The sequence below is a fragment of the Vombatus ursinus genome, unplaced genomic scaffold (genome assembly GCF_900497805.2).
Source record: "Vombatus ursinus unplaced genomic scaffold, bare-nosed wombat genome assembly UNPS02014158.1, whole genome shotgun sequence".
Lineage (NCBI taxonomy): Eukaryota > Metazoa > Chordata > Mammalia > Diprotodontia > Vombatidae > Vombatus > Vombatus ursinus.
Genome location: NW_020953936.1, coordinates 262,739 through 280,566, shown reverse-complemented (window position 1 = coordinate 280,566; position 17,828 = coordinate 262,739). Strand labels below are relative to the sequence as shown.

The following is a 17,828-nucleotide window of genomic DNA, read 5'->3' as shown; positions in this document are numbered from 1 at the left end:
GGACTTTAGAAGCTAACCCCCTCATTTTACAGATGAGGAAGGTTAAGTGACTTGCCCTAGGTTATACAGCTAGTGTCTAAGGCAGGATTTGAACTTAGATCTTCCTGTGAGCTCCATGCTCTATCTACTGTACCGTCTAGCACCTACCAGGTGGAATGCCTTACATCTTTGCTCTCAGGGAGTTGACCAGGCTTAGAGACCAAGGCCTTGAGGACAGGCTTGGTAAACAGGGAAAGCTTAGAATGTCATAGAAATAGACCACTGACTCTGAGCTAGAAGGGGCCTTAGGGGTCATCTAATCCAACCCCCTCAATTTATGGTTGAGGACTTGAGACCTGAAGGTTTCACAGGTAGTAAGTAGCAGAATCAAGATCTACACTCTGGTTCTCTTACTAATAATAGAGTACTTTCTCCACTGTACTGTGAAGTAGTGAAAGGTGAAAGACTAGGGCCAAAGGATCAGGCCCCCTATATCTAAGAAGGAGCTGGAATTTCTGAGACATTCACCCATTTCAAGGTCTAAGGCCTGACTCTTAGAAAGGGAAAATTATTTGTCCTAAGGTAAGTGGTAAAGTTGGGATTAGACCCCAGCTCTCCTAATTTCCATCTCAGGCTTTTTGTTGTACATCTCCTTACCTCAGCTTCCTAGCTTCCCTGGCTTCCTTCAAAATTTAGCTCAAACTCCACTGTCTGCAAGAGGCCTTTCCCAGTCTCTCTTCCTCCTTTCCTCACCACCAATGCTACACACCTTCCTTCTGAGATTACTTTTCACCTGTGCTGTATGTATCTTTTACTCCTATTTTTTTGTTTTTGTTTTTGTTTTTGTTTTTGTTTTTTGCATTTGAGCTTGAGAGCAGACACCATATTTCTGGCATTCTTTGTATGTCTAGCGCTCAGCACAGTGCCTGGTATATAGTAAGCAGTTTATAAATGATTATTGACTGATTGCCACCTCCTCGATGAAGGAGGACCTATGAATGGTCCTTAGAAAGAAGTGAGGAAACCACCCACAGGTGGTCACCCTATCCCAGGCAGAGAAGAGCAAAGAACAGGGCAGGGATAACCTGCTTTGACTCAGAGACAAGCCATCTCCCTAGACCATTCCCACTAATCTTCCAGCCAACCATACTGTCCTCTTCTCAGGGTTAACCTTTGATTCTCCCTGTGAGAGAATGCCTTGATAAATCTGTGTTTTTCTTTTTCTGGAATAGGGCAGAAGCTGTTACATATTTGTTCCTCTGTTGATTTGAAGGTCTGAAGGAATCCTTTGACCCCACGGGTCTCTTTTAGGTAAAAGGTTTAAGGGAAAGTCTTAAAAGGAGACAGAGAAAGGGTTACAAGGCAGAAGGAGATAGAATAGGTATGAAGAGAAATATTATTGAATGCCCTATTTGTAACCTAAGCCCTGAAGAGTTCATCTGTTTAATTCATTTTACTTTTCTTTAACCTTTGTATGAGTGTGTGTGTGTGTGTGTGTGTGTGTGTATGCAGTAAAAGTTATTTTTGTCCTGAAATGATTCCAAGTAGAATCATGGCTTAAGCACAACAGATGATAGCTACCAACAGGCAAGTTTAGCCTTGCAATAAATAAAAACTTCCTGCCAATTAAATCTATCCAAATGTGGGATGGCATGCTTTGGTGATGGTGGATTCTCACATTTTTTATCAAGTGCTTCCTATGTGTGTGAAGCTAAGCACTGGAGAGACAAAGAAAAGTAAAAATACAATCAGTCCTTCCTCCCAAGGAGCTCACACTCTGACGGGGGAGATGACATGTAAACCACTGTGTACCATACAAGTTACATGGAAGGATCATTCACCTCCATTTAGAGAGGGGATGAATTCAAAGCAGAGATGAGGCATACATATGTGTGTATGTATATATGTTATATATGTATGTATATATTTAACATGGCTAATATGGCCATTTATTTTGCTTGACCATAAATATTTGTTCTGTTTTTATTGCTTTCTCCATGGGAAGCGAACAGGCATTTATTAAGCTAGGTTGGGCAGTTAGGTGATGCAGTGGATAAAGCTCTGGGGCCTGGAGTCAGGAAGACTCATCTTGCTAAGTTCAAATCTAGACTCAGACACTTAATTAGCTGTGTGACCCTAGGCAAGTCACTGTACCTGTTTAGCTCAGTTTCCCCATCTGTAAAATGATCTGGAGAAGAAAATGGCAAACCACTCCCGTATCTTTGCCAAGTGGGGTCACAAAGAGTCAGACACGACTGAAAAAATGATTGAACAACGACAAAATGTGCCAGGTACTGTGCTATGCACTTTGCAAATATTATCTCATTTGATCCTCATACCCTAGGAGGTATGATCCCTGTTTTGCTGTTGAGGAAACTGAGGCAAACAAACATTAAGTAACTTGCTCAGGATCACACAGCTAGCAAGTGTCTGAGGTCAGATCTGGACTGACTCCAGGCCTATAGCGCTATTCACTGTACCATTTAACTGCCTCTAGTGGGAGGGGGTGGGAGAGGAAGAGGCAGAAGGGAGAGAATTTGGAACTGAAAAATAAAAATTAAATTAAAAAAAAATTAGATACATGGACGGTCTTTAAGAAGAGACTAGATAACTATTTGTTGTGTTTGCTGTAGAAGGAGTCCTTGCTCAGGTACGGGCTGCACTGATGGCGTCTGAGGTCCCTTCCAATTCAGATTCTGTGATTAGTGAGACAGCTGGGATCTAGGTTGTATTCTGGGCTGGAGTCTAAGGACGCTAGACTGGGCTGAGCTGTGAATAATTAGCTGAACTCTGGGTTAGGCTTGGCTCTGCAATGGACTGAGCTTTGGGTGAGCGTGGACTCTGGACCGTGCCGGCGTCTGGGCTAGTCTGAGAGTTGGGAGGGGGGTAGAGAGGGGAGATAGCTAATTCCAGGAGAATTCTTCGGGCCTGACAGGTGGCTCTGACATGTGATGCCCCTCCTCCAGGCCCCCATCACAACCCAAATTTAGAATTATTTGAACTGATGAGATGTAGCACGCCAAGATATATAAATATCACTCTGGGTTCCAGCAAAGTCAGAGAGGACTTGGGCTGGACACTCACACTGGGTCACTACTCCAAGCTCTTGAGTTCCCTTTCTCAACTCTACCTAACAACTTTGACCTCTGGCAGAGACCCCAAATCTTGGTAAGACATTCTCTCATTCTATTCCGGGGCGGGGGGGTAAGGGGAGAGAGTAAGAGGTCAGAATAGAGAAGGAAGGAATCTACTTTTTGGAACGGGAGGGAATAGAGAGGGAAGGACTAGGGAGTAGAAAGCCTGAGTTTTGAGAAAGAGGAAAGAGGGAGGAAGTAAGAGCTTTGAAGACTGAAGGAAGCAGGGGCTGAGGATGGGATGGTCGAGAATTCTGGGATCTATGGGGTGGGGTTATGGAAGGAGTCACTCATTGTCTATAAATGAAAGAGGTCCTTAAGATTGGAAGAGGCTACCGAACCAAGTATAGTTTACAGGGGGCCCTGGGTTTTTGGGGAAGGGTAGATAGCCAGAGTAAGAAGTCTATAATCATGGGCCTTGGGGTAGTAGAGAGGAAGGCAGAGAGGAGAGCAGGAAGATTGGGTTCTTTCATGGGATGGAAGAAGTAGGATCTGATTCTGAGCTGAGTCCTCTGGGGTGGAGGCCTGTGGCACTGGCTTTCTCCCTCCTTGGGTTGTGGTGACACTCACTGGTTTATGCATCTGTTAGGCCTATTTATAGAACTTGGCTCAGCTTCTGGCCTCATCCTTTGATGGGGGATGGGGATTTCTAGATCCATGCTGGGGAAACACTGATATTCTAAACTGATATGATCTCATTGCTGGGATCTGAGCTAGAAAAACAGAACTGCCTGACTCTAAGTTGTGGGAACACCTAGGTCCTAGCTGGAGGGATAGAACACCTGAATATAGGATGGGGGAATGAGTATACACCAGTCTGAGCTGAGGAGATGGGAGTATAGAAAGGAAAGAAGGAAACGGGCATTTATTAAGCCACTGCCGTGGCTTACACACTGTGCTAGGTGCTTTACAAATATCTCATTTGATCTTCACAACAACTCTGGGAGGTTAATGCTATTATTATCCCCATTTTACAGTTGAGGAAACTGAGGAAGAAGTTAAGTGACTTGCTCAGGATCACACTGTATGCAGATTTGAACTCAGTTCTTCCTGGATCTAGACCCAGTGTTTTATCCACTGATTAAAAGGGAGAGGGGGCAAGATGGGGCTGTCTGGGTCTGAACTGGAAGATAAGGATGCTTGGGTCTTAATTGGTTACTCAAAAAATGCTGGTGGGTGTCTCAAGAAGCACCTCTGACCCTTTCCTTCTTTACCTGCCCCCAGGTCCCATCATGTCGGGTGCTCCTGCCCTGATGCAGGGCATGTACCAGGATCTGTCCTGCCCGCTCTGCCTCAAGCTCTTTGATGCACCCATCACAGCTGAGTGTGGCCACAGCTTCTGCCGCAATTGCCTGCTTCGCCTGGTTCCGGATCCTCAGGCTGGGACTGTGCTCTGCCCTTCCTGCCAGGCACCCACAAAACCCGATGGGCTCAGTACCAACCAACAGCTGGCACGGTTAGTGGAGAGCCTGGCTCAGGTGCCACAGGGCCATTGTGAGGAACATCTAGACCCCCTGAGTGTCTACTGTGAGCAGGACCGGGCACTGATATGCGGAGTGTGTGCCTCTCTGGGCAAGCACCGAGGTCACAGTGTGGTCACTGCTGCTGAGGCCCACCAGAGGATGAAGGTAACTGGTTCCAGTGAGGGCTCTGGCCCAAGATCCCATCCCTAGCCCTGCCCTTCTCCTACCACCTTAGGGTTGGTCCAGAGGGAAGTATTTGCCCTAGGGACTTTGGAGTGGGTACACAGGGGAGTATTCCCACAGGCCTTTGGATGTGGCATATTTGCCAGCAGGTCCTGGAATCTAGGGGGCAGTTTTCATTTTGGGAGGGTGGCTGGGGTTTGAGCTTGGAGACATTGCCCAAGGGCTGACCTGGAGATGGGGGGAGAATAGAGAGTGTGTTGGGAAGATGACAAGGTCAGAGAGCATAATAGAGAACAGGGTCTGAGTATCTGACTAACCTTCAGGATTTGGGGTAAAGTATTTTACCTTTTTACCCTCCCCCACTCCTAACCCCAATGAATCACAAGACCTATCCTTGTTGGAGACCAGGAAATGACTTGAACAAGAATAGGGTTCTGATTAGAGAGGGGGGTAGAAGATGGAGCTATGGTCAAAGTTAGAGAAAAGAGAAAAGAGTCTGACAGCATAAGCACTGGGATTCAACGTCAGGGCCATTGTGGCAATTATAAGAAGTTGGGCATTTGGGTAAATGCCATAGGAATTGCCAGCTTATTAAGAAGTAGTTTTGTATCTGAGTTTGAGGAACAGAGCTTATGTATTCCTCAAAATACTTGGGCAACTGGTATCACAGTGGATAGAGCAACAGACCTGAAGTCAGAAAGACCTGAGTTCAAATCCAGCTTTAGACACTTACTAGCTGTGTGACTCTGGGCAAGTCACTTCACTGTGTTTGCCTCAGTTTCCTCATCTATAAAATGAGCTGGAGAAGGAAATGACAAACCACGCCAGTATCTTTGCCAAGAAAACCCAAAAATGGGGTCATGAAGAGTTGGACAAGACTGAAACAACTGAACAAAATCCCTCAAATTACTTAGTTCAATAAAACTTATATATTCCTCAACTTACAAAAAGGAATGTAGTACTAGGGACAAATTGAGAGTGTTCTTCTCGGTGGAATAGGAAGGGAAAAGGGGAAGAATGTTAGGTAGAAAATCCTGGGCAAAAAGTTTTAAGAGGTTGAGAGAGTTTGACTTGGCACAAGAATTTCTCTGTGTCTGAGCTCTTATTGTGAACCCCAGGAAAACCCTGAATTATGCCTTCCTCCTCCCCCATGTCCTTCATGGCAGAGGGGAAACACTTTAAAAATCTCTGAAGTCTCTCCTGGTGCAGATAACCGTAAAGTGCTTCCTCTCTCCTCTTCTAGTCAGAGTTGTGCTTCAAGCTGGGTTTAGGAAAAGTCAACTTTATCAAGGAGTCTCTGTGCTAAATTTAAATTCTCTGCCTCCATACATACACAAACAGAAGTTTTCTATGGAGAGAGGAATGTGTTGGGGGCTGGAGAATTCATGTCAGAGGCATGGCTGTTGGAAGGTGGGGTTGGGTGTAGGTGGAAGGGGCAAAGGGGTGAGGCTCCAGGTGTCAACCTTGGCACATTTTCAAAGAAGCATATCTTGGGATCATATACATAGGAAGATGTTTTCTGGTTAAACCTGTATGCTATGGTAGGGCAGGCACAGCAGAGATAATGCACCCTCATAGATGAGGAGGGGATAGCACATACACATGCAAGAATGTATCCCTATGTGCTTAGATTCTTATAATCTAGTCAAAGGCTTAGATTCTTAAAATCTAGCCACTGCTTAGATTCTTATAATCTAGCCAATAGTTCACTGATGTTCAGACTCCTTAAAAGTCTGCCCAATATGATGGATGTTCTAATAAACCTTATCTTTGTCCGAAAAAAAAGGAGGGGGGCAGCTAGGTGGCACAGTGGATGGAGCACCGGCCCTGAAGTCAGGAGGACCTGAGTTCAAATCCAGCTTCAGACCAAACACTTGTCACTTACTAGCTGTGTGACCCTGGGCAAGTCACTTAACCCCAATTGCCTAAAAAAAAAAGTGTCCCTGTGTAGTCCACATGCTGTGTACACACATAAATGCAAACGATGAGATATACTCACGTCAACTATATGTGAATATATCTGTAAATAAGCACTGAGGCAGTCAGATTTTAGTGAATTTGAATATATTAAAATATAGGTACAAGTGGGTGAGGTTGGGGGACAGGCCAGATGCTTGGCACAGAAGTTGACTTTGTGGGAAGAGATGGAGCCAGAGGAGGGTCAGGGAACAGTAAGAGGTCCCTTAGTTTCAGTGATAGAAAGACTGCCCTGGGTTCTGGCAGATGAAGCCCCATGCCTCCATAAAACTGAAGAACTTCTTCAAATTAGGCTTGGTGATGTCTTCAATTAGGATTCATTTGCCTACTTCCATGAGTCCAATGATAAGTTCAATCAGCCCTGGTCCATGATGTATATAGTCCTGGGGGGAAAGGGGAAATAAGAGAGACCAGGTGAGAAGGTAGATAGTTGGGGAAGCAGTAACAGAATAGAATGCTGGTGAGAGGGAATGAGTGAATCTTATTCTCATTGGACTAGGTTTAAGGAGGGAATAACATACACACTCAACTGGGTGTGGAAATCCATCTTACTCTAAAGCGAAACAGGGGGGAAAGGAATAAAAGAGCAGGGGGATGATAGAAGGGAGGGAAGATTAGGGGAAGGGGTACTCAGAATGCAAGCTGTCTTAGGGTGGGGGAAGGGGTAAGATGGGAGAAAATTTGGAATTCAAAATCTTTCGGAAATGAGTGTTGAAAACTAAAAATAAATAAATTAATAAACTAAGAATAGAATGCTGACTGTCACACAAAAAGTGGGGATATTTTCTTGTTTCTCTATCCCTTGGAGTCTTTGACTAGGAGAGATAATTCTTTCCATCTTGTCTGTTACCAATTCTTGTTGATTCTATTTCCATATTACATCTGTCCGCTTCTCTCCATGCTCACCACCACTACCTTAGCACTAATCCTCATCACCTCCTGCCTAAACTATGGCAAAAGTCTCCGCTGGGTTCTCCATCTGCAAAATTCTGCTCCCCTCCTTCCCTTCCCCCTCCCCCTTGAGCCAACATAGCACTTCCTGTTTAAAAACCTTTAAGGGCTCCCCACTGTCTCCAGAATAAAGTCTAAAGTGCTTATTCAGGCTGGCCTTCAAAGCCTTCCATACTCTGCCCCTGCCCTCCCATGGCAGCAAATAGAGTAGACAGAGCATGGGACAACCTGGGTTCAAATATTGCCTCAGATCCTCACTAGCTGTGTGCCTTAAGCCTCAGTTTCTTTATCTATAAAATGGAGATAACAGTTGCACTACCCAACTCATGGTATTGTTGTGAGTGGGGTGTTTTTCAGACTTGAAGTGCTATATAAATGGGAGTGGTTATTATCATTCATTATTAAGGTATGTTCCACATACCACTCCTCCCAAAGAAACTTCCTCTTCCAGTAAGATCAGGCTCAGGGAAGTGCCATGTGCCTGGTATTCTCCCAACATGCATGCAGCTTAGCCCCAGCTTTGCCTCCCCGAGGAACCTTCCCTAATTGGATCCAGCTAATCAGCCGAACTGTTCCCTCCAGTTCTGAATCACCTCATCACGGGCCAGTACAGCCCACCTTCCAATATCACACAAATGCCAATGCGCCACCTTGGCATCATTCTCCGCCTAGATGTCTCAGCTCTTATTGTGAGCGCCAAAAAGTGCCAGACTGATCTTCCTCTTCTCCTATCTCCCACATTATGCCCCGCGGAACTCAGTAGGCACTTTTCACACCACTTTTCCCATCACTTACTTGATGGGAGTTTCCCAGAAGTGCTCCTCTCGGTCAGTGCTGAGCCTCAGGCTGTAATGAGAGAGGGGAATGTGAAGGAGGTGACTCTTTATCCTTCAGTCCCCTCAAGATGGAATTCCTTCTGGGTCTTAGAAGACTTCTCCCAGCTGGCTGCACTGCTTGTCTAGCCAAGTTGGGTGTGTTAGGGGACGGTTTGAGAGACAGAAATGGAGTGTAACTGCGGGGGCCAGGCGGTTGGGGGCAGGAAGCTGGGGTCAGGACACAGGTTCTAGTTAGGAGGAAGGTACGGGATGGGTCAAGGTTAAGGTCTCAGTTCTCAGACACAAAAAGAATAAGGGGCATGGGGAACAGACGGAGGCCCTGGGTCCGGAGCGTCACCAGATCATGCTGCTTGCTGGAGTCTCACAGCCTCCTCCCGCATGCCGATGTCCAGGAGCACCTGCACAGTCAGCTCTGTCCCGTAGTCCTCTAGGTAATAACTGATGATCCTGTCGGTGAGGTCCAAGCGGTCCAAGTCGTGCAAGATCCCCCGGGGGATGCGGTTGAAGCCGTCCCGCAGGGGCACTGTCAGCAATTTGCTTTTGAACCTCTTGAACTCATCTTCGGTCAGGTTGTCCAAAGCCGTCAGGATGAGGTCCCGGCCTCCAGGCATGGCTCCCCAGACTTTGTGGTCAGACAGTCAGTCTGCAATCTTGCCTGCTGTGCACGGGACAGGCACCCCAGGACCGGGAAACTAGGAGGAGGAGGAAGAGGAGGAGTGAGAAGAAGACAACGTCAGCGTGAAAGAGGAAGTTCCCGGGGGAGGATGCCGAGGTCTAGGGGATGAAGGGATCAGGAGATTTCTAAAATGGGGTTCTGGACGAGTTGGCTTCCGGACACTCCTGGGAGAGTGGGAGGGTTTACCTACTCTCGCGCCTCTTTCCTTTCCCCGTCTCGATCTAGCTGTCTCCTCCTCTGCTCAAGGTTAAGTCCAGGAGCCACCTGGAAGTGGGAACCTTAGGATCAAAGATTTAGAAATGGAAGGGACCCCAGAGTCTAGTCCAGCAGATGAGGAAACTGTGTGTGCCTCAGGGCACACAGAGTAAGTGGCAGCAGGTCCTCTGGCTCTAAATTCGACATCCTGGAGTCCTTTCGACTGTGAACGCTCTGTGAGCAAGGACTATCTTTTGCCTTTCTTTGCATGTTTTGTTTTTGCTTTTTGGTATGTTTTAGCACTTAGCACAGTATCCCACACATAGTCTGAGCTTCTAGACTGGCTGATCTCCTCAGTCCAGTACTACACCCTGACTCTCAAGAGGTAAGGACAGGATTAGTTTTCATTATAGTGCCCCTCAAAACATAGACGAGAACCAGGCATAGTGCATGGCCAGCATTCAATACATATTATTTAAGGATGGGACCAATTTTAGCTCAGCTTCATACGTTGTACCTGGCAGAAGCGCTTTCCTCCCAACAGCTCTGTGAAAAAGCTTGTGTGAATAGTGTCTCTACGATACATGAGGAAGAACTGCAGCTTCAGGGGGCTGAACTAACTTGCCCAGGGACATAAAGCACTGGGATGGACTCAGGTCCTCAGCACCAAACTTAATAATGGAATATGGGGAAATTATGCACGCTGACCACGAGACGGCGTCCCCCCCCCCCCATAGGGTTTGGGACCAAGTTGAGAATCTGGAAGGGGACCTGAGAGAGCGGATTTTGCCACACCTCTCTCCTCACACATACATACTTCTCTGCCCAACTTTCTCCCAGTTTCTACTTTAGCTATCAAGGTTAGGCTGGGAGGTGAATAGGACTGGGCATGAGTGGCAGGATGAGAATCAATTTGGGGAAGGGAGGGCAAGCATAAGATGAGGAAGCAATTGATATCTATTGGTTGATCTATACTGAGCTGATAAGGAGGTTCAGAAATTTACTGTCCTGGCATGACTTTCCAGTAAATTGATCCCATGACACTTATGCAAGGGTAACTCTCAATACCAGGGAGGTGTTAGGTAAATGCTGGGTGTTATAGACAGGAAGCAGTATATAAGGGTTTATATAAGTATATAAGCAGTGTATAAGTATGTATGTGTGAGGAGAGATTGTGTGGCAAAGTCTCCTCCCTCAGGTCCCTTCCCAGATCCTCAAGTTGGTCCCAAACCCTATGGGGGGGGCGCCCTCTTGTGATCAGAATGCATAATTTCCCCATATTCCGTTATTGAGCTTGATGCTGAGAAAACAGCACTGGACTTGGCATGAGAAGACCTGGGTCCATCCAAGTGCTTTATGTCCCTGGGCAAGTTAGTTCAGCACGCCCTTCCCCCCCCCCCCCCCCGCCCCGAAGCTGCAGTTCTTTCTCGTGTGCCATGGAGATACAAGGCACAAGCGAACAATCACTGCCAACCAGGAAGGCTTCACAAAGGAGGTGGGCTTTGAGCTAGGCATTGAAGCAGCGTAACAGAGGACAAGGGCTGAAGGCAGGATATATGTCTCCTTCCTTTCAAGGAGAATGGAGGTAGCTCCATCATTACCTGTGATTCCCCTTGGTCTTATCTTGATACTTCTCTTTTACCTGAGCATCTCCACTTCTCTTCCCTTTCCACAGAAGCAACTCCCACAACAGAGGCTGCAGCTACAGGAGGCCTGCATGCGCAAAGAGAAGACTGTAGCCCTGTTGGATCGGCAACTGGCTGAGGTGGAGGTGAGTGAGAGCTTAGAGAACATGGGGTTCCCAGGGAATCATCTAAGGAGGTGAGCTAATGGCTGGGGGACAGATACCTATAAATAGTGTGAGAAGGGTTTGCATTCTGGAGGGAGCTCCTGGTACTAGACACCTGGGATTTGGGGGAGAGAGCTGAAGTCTGGGGGCCTCATCCTCCTCAATGCTCCTCCCCCATTCCTCACCTCCCAGGAGACAGTACGGCAGTTCCAGCGGGCTGTGGGGGAGCAGCTTGGTGTGATACGGGCCTTTCTGATAGCACTGGAGTCTTCCCTGAGCAAAGAGGCAGAGCGAGTGACCGAAGAGGCAGGGGAAGCCCTGAAGACTGAACGCAGAATTGTCACTTCCTACCTTGATCAGCTTCAGCAGATGGAGAAGGTGTTGGATGAAGTCACTGATCAGCCCCAAACGGAATTCCTCAGGGTGAGAGCTGTCCCAAACTTCCCAGATCCTCCCCTCCTTCTTCCCTTATAAGCTATTTTCCAACCCCTCAGTCTTCTGGATCCTCAAAATCATAAAATATCCTAGATTTATATAATGTTAGAGTTGGAAGAGACCTTAGACATTATTTAATACAATTCCCTCATTTTACAAATAGGGAAACTGAGACCCAAAATGGAGAAGTGCCTTGGCCATGGTCACATAACTAGTGAATAAATGCATGGGGAAAAAGCATTTATGAATTGGTTACTACATGCCAGGCACTAAATTGCAGAAATGGACTGATCCCAAGTTTCCTGACTCCATCTAGTCCCTCACTGTTACTCCTACAACTGAGCTGTCCTAATTTCTTCTAATTATCCTATAAATTCCTTTTTGATCTCCCATATTTTCTTTTTTGTTTGTTTGTTTTTAAGGCAATTGGGGTTAAGTGACTTGCCCAGGGTTACACAGCTAGTGACAAATGTTTGGTCTGAGGCTGGACTTGAACTCAGGTCCTCCTGACTTCAGGGCCAGTGCCCTAGCCACTGCACCACCTATCTGCCCCACACTGCACCACCTAGCTGCCCCTGATCTCCCATATTTCCTTAAGCTCTTTGGCTCTCTCTCTCCTGGGCCCTGCTGATCTTGGCCCAGCTCCCTTCTGCCTCACCTTTGACTCTCAGACGTATAAGGGGATAGAAGCAAGAAAAGCAGTATTTACAGATCTTCTTATCAGCTGATCCTTCCTTTACCTGCTCCTTCCCTATTGTCTTTTAGTTTCTAATTCACCTTTCTGTGTCTTTTCTCTCATTCTCTCTCTCTAGAAATACTGCCTGGTGATCAGCAGGTGAGACTTACCCAGGGCAAGCAAGGTCTGGTTGTTCTTCCTGAAAAGTCTAGTCCCTTCCATCACTCACTGATGGGCTCCCTGCTTTCATATATATAGTTTCCGATGAAGTTTATTGAAACACCCTTAACATACTTAGAGTACCTTTTGCTCAGTATGAGCTTCTCAACTTTTACATGTCTATAAACACCTTCACCTGGAGGATCATCATTTTCCTTGCATTTCCCACACACACAGATGCAAGCTCACAACTGCTGAATTTACCCTGACACAATTCCTTCTGAAACCTGGGTCCCTTTCCAGCATCTTTTTTGCTAGATAGCACTTGTATCATATTGCCTAGACCACCAGTCCTGACTCACCTGGGCTTCTGGAGCACTCAGCGTATCCAGTCCCATGCATGCTGCTACTTGTCTTACAATGTCAATAAAATGTGGCATTTATCTTCTGGTCCCTGGCCTTCCCCTTCCATGCCTGGAAAGCTCAGGCCCTTACCTCAGCCTCTGCAAACTCCAATTCTGCACATTCCATTTCCCTCTACTCTTGGCATCTCCTCAGGTTGCAGAAGATCCTGGCAGAGTCACCCCCAGCTGCTAGATTGGACATCCAGTTGCCCATTATCTCTCATGACTTCAAATTCCAGGTCTGGAGGAAGATGTTCCGGGCTCTGATGCCAGGTATGGACAACTGGCTAGTTTCAGGGATACCAGTGCAATCTTCAAACTGACCTCTTACCTGCAGCTTCTCAATCCATTCCAATTCGTCACTAAATTTTTACTGAGTCCCTACCTTGTGCCCAGTCATGTGCTAGACACTATAGGAGAAACAAGATAAGAAGATAAACCCTGGTAACTACCTTCTGGGGACTCAGAGTCTGTCTGGGGACTATACCTAAAGCAATTAGGAAAAAAAAAATACAAAGCAGTCAGGAATCAAGGGCTAAAGTTAGCTGGGTGGTTCCAAGTAAAATCAAGAAGATATTCAAAGTTTGTCCAAAGGGCTCCCTCCTCTTTTTGTGCCATTTACCCTTTTATGATGCCCATATCCTGACAGGAGCCCGATGCCTTGTGCTGCCAGTCTAGAAGGAAGAAACACATTCATTAAAGAAATTTTTATTCTTTTATTGCCCCAGAAGTTTTTTCAGTGAAATCTACAGCAATGTCAGAGAAATTAGAAAAACAAAATGAATGACAGACTCGTGTAGCCTAGACTATGGCAGGCAACTGGAGGGGCAGCTGGCCAAATTAATCTATCAAGCTGTATATCCTAGACACTGCAGATAGATGATGAATCAGGTCCATTCCAACCCAGAACTGCAGGGTCACACTGAGGAAACTTTGTAGTGCTTTTAATTGGTCCTGAACTGCCCCCAACTATGAAAACCTATCTTTTGTGCAACAACATTCTCCCACTGAAGCTACATTATTACATATCACAACATGCTGTGATTTCCAAAAAACAACCCAAAAGGTAATGAAAATACACAAGTTGCACAACAGTATCTGTAGCACATTACTAATTCTAACTCCAGTGACAGAAGGGAAATTATCAAGAAAGTGTATGACTGGAAAGGAGATAGGATGGTCATGTATTAAGGATGGGAGACAACAGCCTGAGAACCACACTGGCATCCCTGAGGTACCAAGAGAAAAAGAAAGCCTCCCGTTTATTGAGTAAAGCCTCCAGAGCAAGGAGTTATGTGAACTATTTTTGTTTTTGTTTTTAATTTACAACTATTTCAATACAACAAGTTTCCTTTGTAATCTTATATATTTTGTTTATTCATTTAAAAAGCTTTATCCTAAGAGGTCCATAGGTCAGATAATAACCATTTATTAAGCATCTGTTATATGCCAGGAACTATGCTAAGTGTTGTGGATAAAAAGGCAAGAGTCAGTCCCTGCTCTCAAGAATCTTACAGTATAATGGGAAATGTACAATGTACAAACAACTATGCACAAGGAAGCTATATACAGGCTAAGTTGGAGGTGATCACAGAAGCAAGGCACTAGCATTAAGGAGATCTGGAAATGGCTTCTTGGAGAAGATGGGATTTTAGCTGGGACTTAAAGGAAGCCAGGGAAGTTAAATGGGAGAGAATTCCAGGCATAGAGAACAGTCAGTGCATCTCCAGACTGCCAAAAGGGTTCACTACAATAAAAAAAAGTTAAAAATCCCTGCTCTAAAGAAATTTACTGGGAACAAGGATAAGAATCACATAAACCCACAAGGCATGGAAGAAAAAAGGTGAGCATCCTTGAGAGAGTAGCCACACAGATCTCACGGATCTTTTGGGCAGCTAGATAGTAGAGTGGCCAAAGGTCTAGACCTGGAGTTAGGAAGACCTGTGTTCAAATCTTCCTTCATAGTTTTGATAGATATGACCTTGAGCTCAACATTTAACCACTGTCTGTCTCAGTTTCCTCATCTGTAAAATGGAGATAACAAATAGCCCTTACCTCCCAGGATTGTTGTGAGGTGCATATGAGACAAGATATGTAAAGCATATTGCAAACCTTAAAGTGTTATATAAATGCAATCAATGATGATGATGATGATGATGATGATGATGACAAGGACGATTATTATCCCCCAAATACCAAAGTTCTTCACCTATAATAAGCCCATGCTATTTCCACTAAAAAATAATCCTATCCACCCCTCTAATGCCCAACTCAGATACTCCTCCTAGATTTCAATACATGGAAAAATTTTCCAACAATTAAAGCGACAGATAATAGTAATAATTGCTCATATTTATACAATACTTTAAGTTTTTCAAAGAATTTTATGTAACTCAGGTACCAAGACTTGATCTATCTATATAAGGCAGTGAGGTGGTGCAGTAGATGGAGTGCCAGGCCAGGAGTCAGGAAGTCACTTAGCCCTGTTTGCCTCAGTTTCCTCATCTGTAAAATGAGCTGGAGAAGGAAATGGCAGACCACTCCAGTATCTTTGCCAAGAAAACTCTAGATGGGATCACACAACTAAAAAAAATGACTAAATATGGAGAGACCTTGTTCCTTCCTGCTTTGAGAGAGGACACCAATGGTTCCAGAATTTTTCAGGAAGAGACTCTGGGGAGAGAAATTAGATTTTGGAAGGCAGACGTATAGGGGAAATCTGTGTCCTCAACATGCCTCTGATGTCCAGAGTTTGTTCTTTCTGCCCTCCCTCCACCCTCCAACCACTCTTCAAAGAGAATGTGGAAGCATGAGTGTCCTTTCTTGAAGCACAAAAGAAGGAGAAGGTCTCTTCAGTGGCAAGTCAGCATTCTCTCCACCAGTGAGGAGGGTCTTATGCAAATACTCCAGGCTTGGGAGAGATGTCATTGTGCATGGTCTAAAGAACAGACCTGAAAGCCAGGAAGACCTCTGTTCTAGTCCTGCCTCTGAAACATACTAACTGAATGACTCTAGTCAAGTCACTTAATCTCTCAGTGATCTAGGCAGCTCTCTAAGATTTAGTTGAAGATAAAGTGGTAAACTGTATTGGTAGAGGAGTTTCCTCATCTCAGAGTTCCCTTATAAGGGAATATAATAATAATAATAATATAACATAACATAATATGATTTAATATAATACAACAATGTAATGTAACATAAGTTATATCAATGAAATCATAGGTTTGGTCCTTGTCTCTATTTCACTTGATCCTCACAATAAACCAGTGAAGTAGGTTCTATTATTATCCCCATGTAACAGGCAGGAAGCTAAGGTTTATAGAGCTTATGTAATTTGCCCTAGGTTACACAGCAAGTTTCTGAAGCAAAATTAACATTCAGATGCTCCTGAATCAATCAACAAGCATTTATTGGGGGAGGGGGAGGAGAAGGAACTATCTTTCTCTGGTTCAGTCACTGTCCCCAGAGGTCCTTAGATCAGAATACTCTCATGATTTTTATAGTTGTCCTTCAGGTTTCCATACTAGCTGCATTTACCTTCTTGGGTAAAGTGGGGGGTGGGGTAAAGGAGGGATTGTTGCAGGTAGGATGGAGAAGTGGATGGCTTCAGTGATTTCTAAGGTACATTCCAGATCTATGATTCTATAAAACAAAATCATAGGACATAGATCTGGAAAGAATCTTACTAATCCAAACTCATTTTATAAATTGGACACTCAGAGGAAGGGGATAGCTGGGGGGAGGCTCAGAGAGACTTTCTCCTGCTCACTCGGCTCTCTTTCTCGTTCCCTTTGCAGCCCCGGCAGGTCTCACCTTTGACCCAGCCACTGCCCATCCCAGCCTGCTGGTATCCCCATCCGGACGGCGGGTGGAGTGCGTGGAGCAGAAAGCGCCGCCGGCAGGGGATGACCCGCAGCAGTTCGACAAAGCGGTGGCTCTGGTAGCCAAGCAGCAGCTGTCGGAGGGCGAGCATTACTGGGAGGTGGAGGTGGGCGACAAACCCCGCTGGGGACTGGGGCTGATCTCCGCCGAGGTCAACCGTCGGGGCAAGCTGCACCCCATCCCCTCTCAGGGCTTCTGGATGCTGGGGCTGCGAGAAGGAAAGGTGTACGAGGCCCACGTGGAGAGCAAGGAGCCCAAGGTGCTCAAGGTGGATGGGCGAGCCTCGAGGATCGGCCTCTATCTCAGCTTCCAGGACGGAGTCTTCAGCTTCTACGATTCCAGCGACCCAGACAACCTGGTCCCTCTTTACTCCTTTCACGAGCGTCTGCCTGGCCCCGTCTACCCTTTCTTCGACGTCTGCTGGCACGACAAGGGCAAGAATATACAGCCCCTAATGCTGCTCGGGCCAGAAGGGGAGCAGTGAGGACAGATCCGGAGGAGGAGGAGGGGACGGATCGTGGGGGCAGTCTGCTAGTCAGTCAGCAAGCGTTTTATTCAGTACTTACTGCGTGCCAGTCGGGATAAGGTAGGAGGAGTGAGTGAGCAGTTCTAAGGTTTGGAAGTCCTGGTTAATAAAAGAGACCGAAGTTTCTGACTCGTCCAGTGTCTGGATTTCTGGAAGGGGGATGAGAAGTGAATTTGACAGCGGAATGGATTTGCCTCGGGCTGAGTTGAAGGGGTCTTATCTGAATGGGGGGGAGGAAACAAAGATCCTCGTCCTGCTTCTATCTCGACTACTCATACTCACCTCTCACTCTTGCCCCTTGGTTTTCCTCTCCTTCCTGTAGCTTCAAAGGTTGGGGAACTGAAAACAAATCCAGGGGCTAAAGCCCAGACTACCTCTCCATAGTCTGAGGTATCACCCTACCATCATCCTTGGTGACTTTGATATTGATGCTAATGACCTTTCTAACACCCTGGCCTCCCAGTTAATCTACTTTTTCTACTACCATGATCGCCATTTCATTCATTCATTCAACAATAATAGAACACGCTACAGGTCAGGCACAGTGCTAGGTACCTGGGGTT

The 17,828-nt window shown here is 45.9% G+C and overlaps 2 protein-coding genes across 5 annotated transcripts; one reads left to right on the top strand and one right to left on the bottom strand.

The window, feature by feature from the left end:
- The first annotated feature begins 4,272 nt into the window (after positions 1-4,272).
- On the top strand, positions 4,273-17,376 carry TRIM72 (tripartite motif containing 72). The gene is made up of 6 exons (XM_027859091.1): positions 4,273-4,741; positions 11,070-11,165; positions 11,376-11,606; positions 12,431-12,453; positions 13,012-13,130; positions 16,655-17,376. The coding sequence occupies exons 1-6, from the start codon at positions 4,280-4,282 to the stop codon at positions 17,221-17,223; spliced, it is 1,500 nt and encodes a 499-aa protein (XP_027714892.1). The 5' UTR covers positions 4,273-4,279; the 3' UTR covers positions 17,224-17,376.
- On the bottom strand, positions 6,807-9,713 carry PYDC1 (pyrin domain containing 1). 4 transcript variants are annotated; one of them, XM_027859095.1, is made up of 3 exons: positions 9,386-9,713; positions 8,483-9,215; positions 6,807-7,119 (listed from the first exon to the last, which is right to left on the bottom strand). In XM_027859095.1, the coding sequence occupies exon 2, from the start codon at positions 9,132-9,134 to the stop codon at positions 8,865-8,867; it is 270 nt and encodes an 89-aa protein (XP_027714896.1). In that variant the 5' UTR covers positions 9,135-9,215; positions 9,386-9,713; the 3' UTR covers positions 6,807-7,119; positions 8,483-8,864. The 4 variants fall into 4 exon arrangements, with proteins under 4 accessions (XP_027714896.1, XP_027714897.1, XP_027714898.1 ...); XM_027859096.1 differs by having other exon boundaries at positions 9,390-9,713; XM_027859097.1 differs by lacking the exon at positions 9,386-9,713 and having other exon boundaries at positions 8,483-8,533; positions 8,861-9,344.
- Positions 17,377-17,828: the final 452 nt, after the last annotated feature.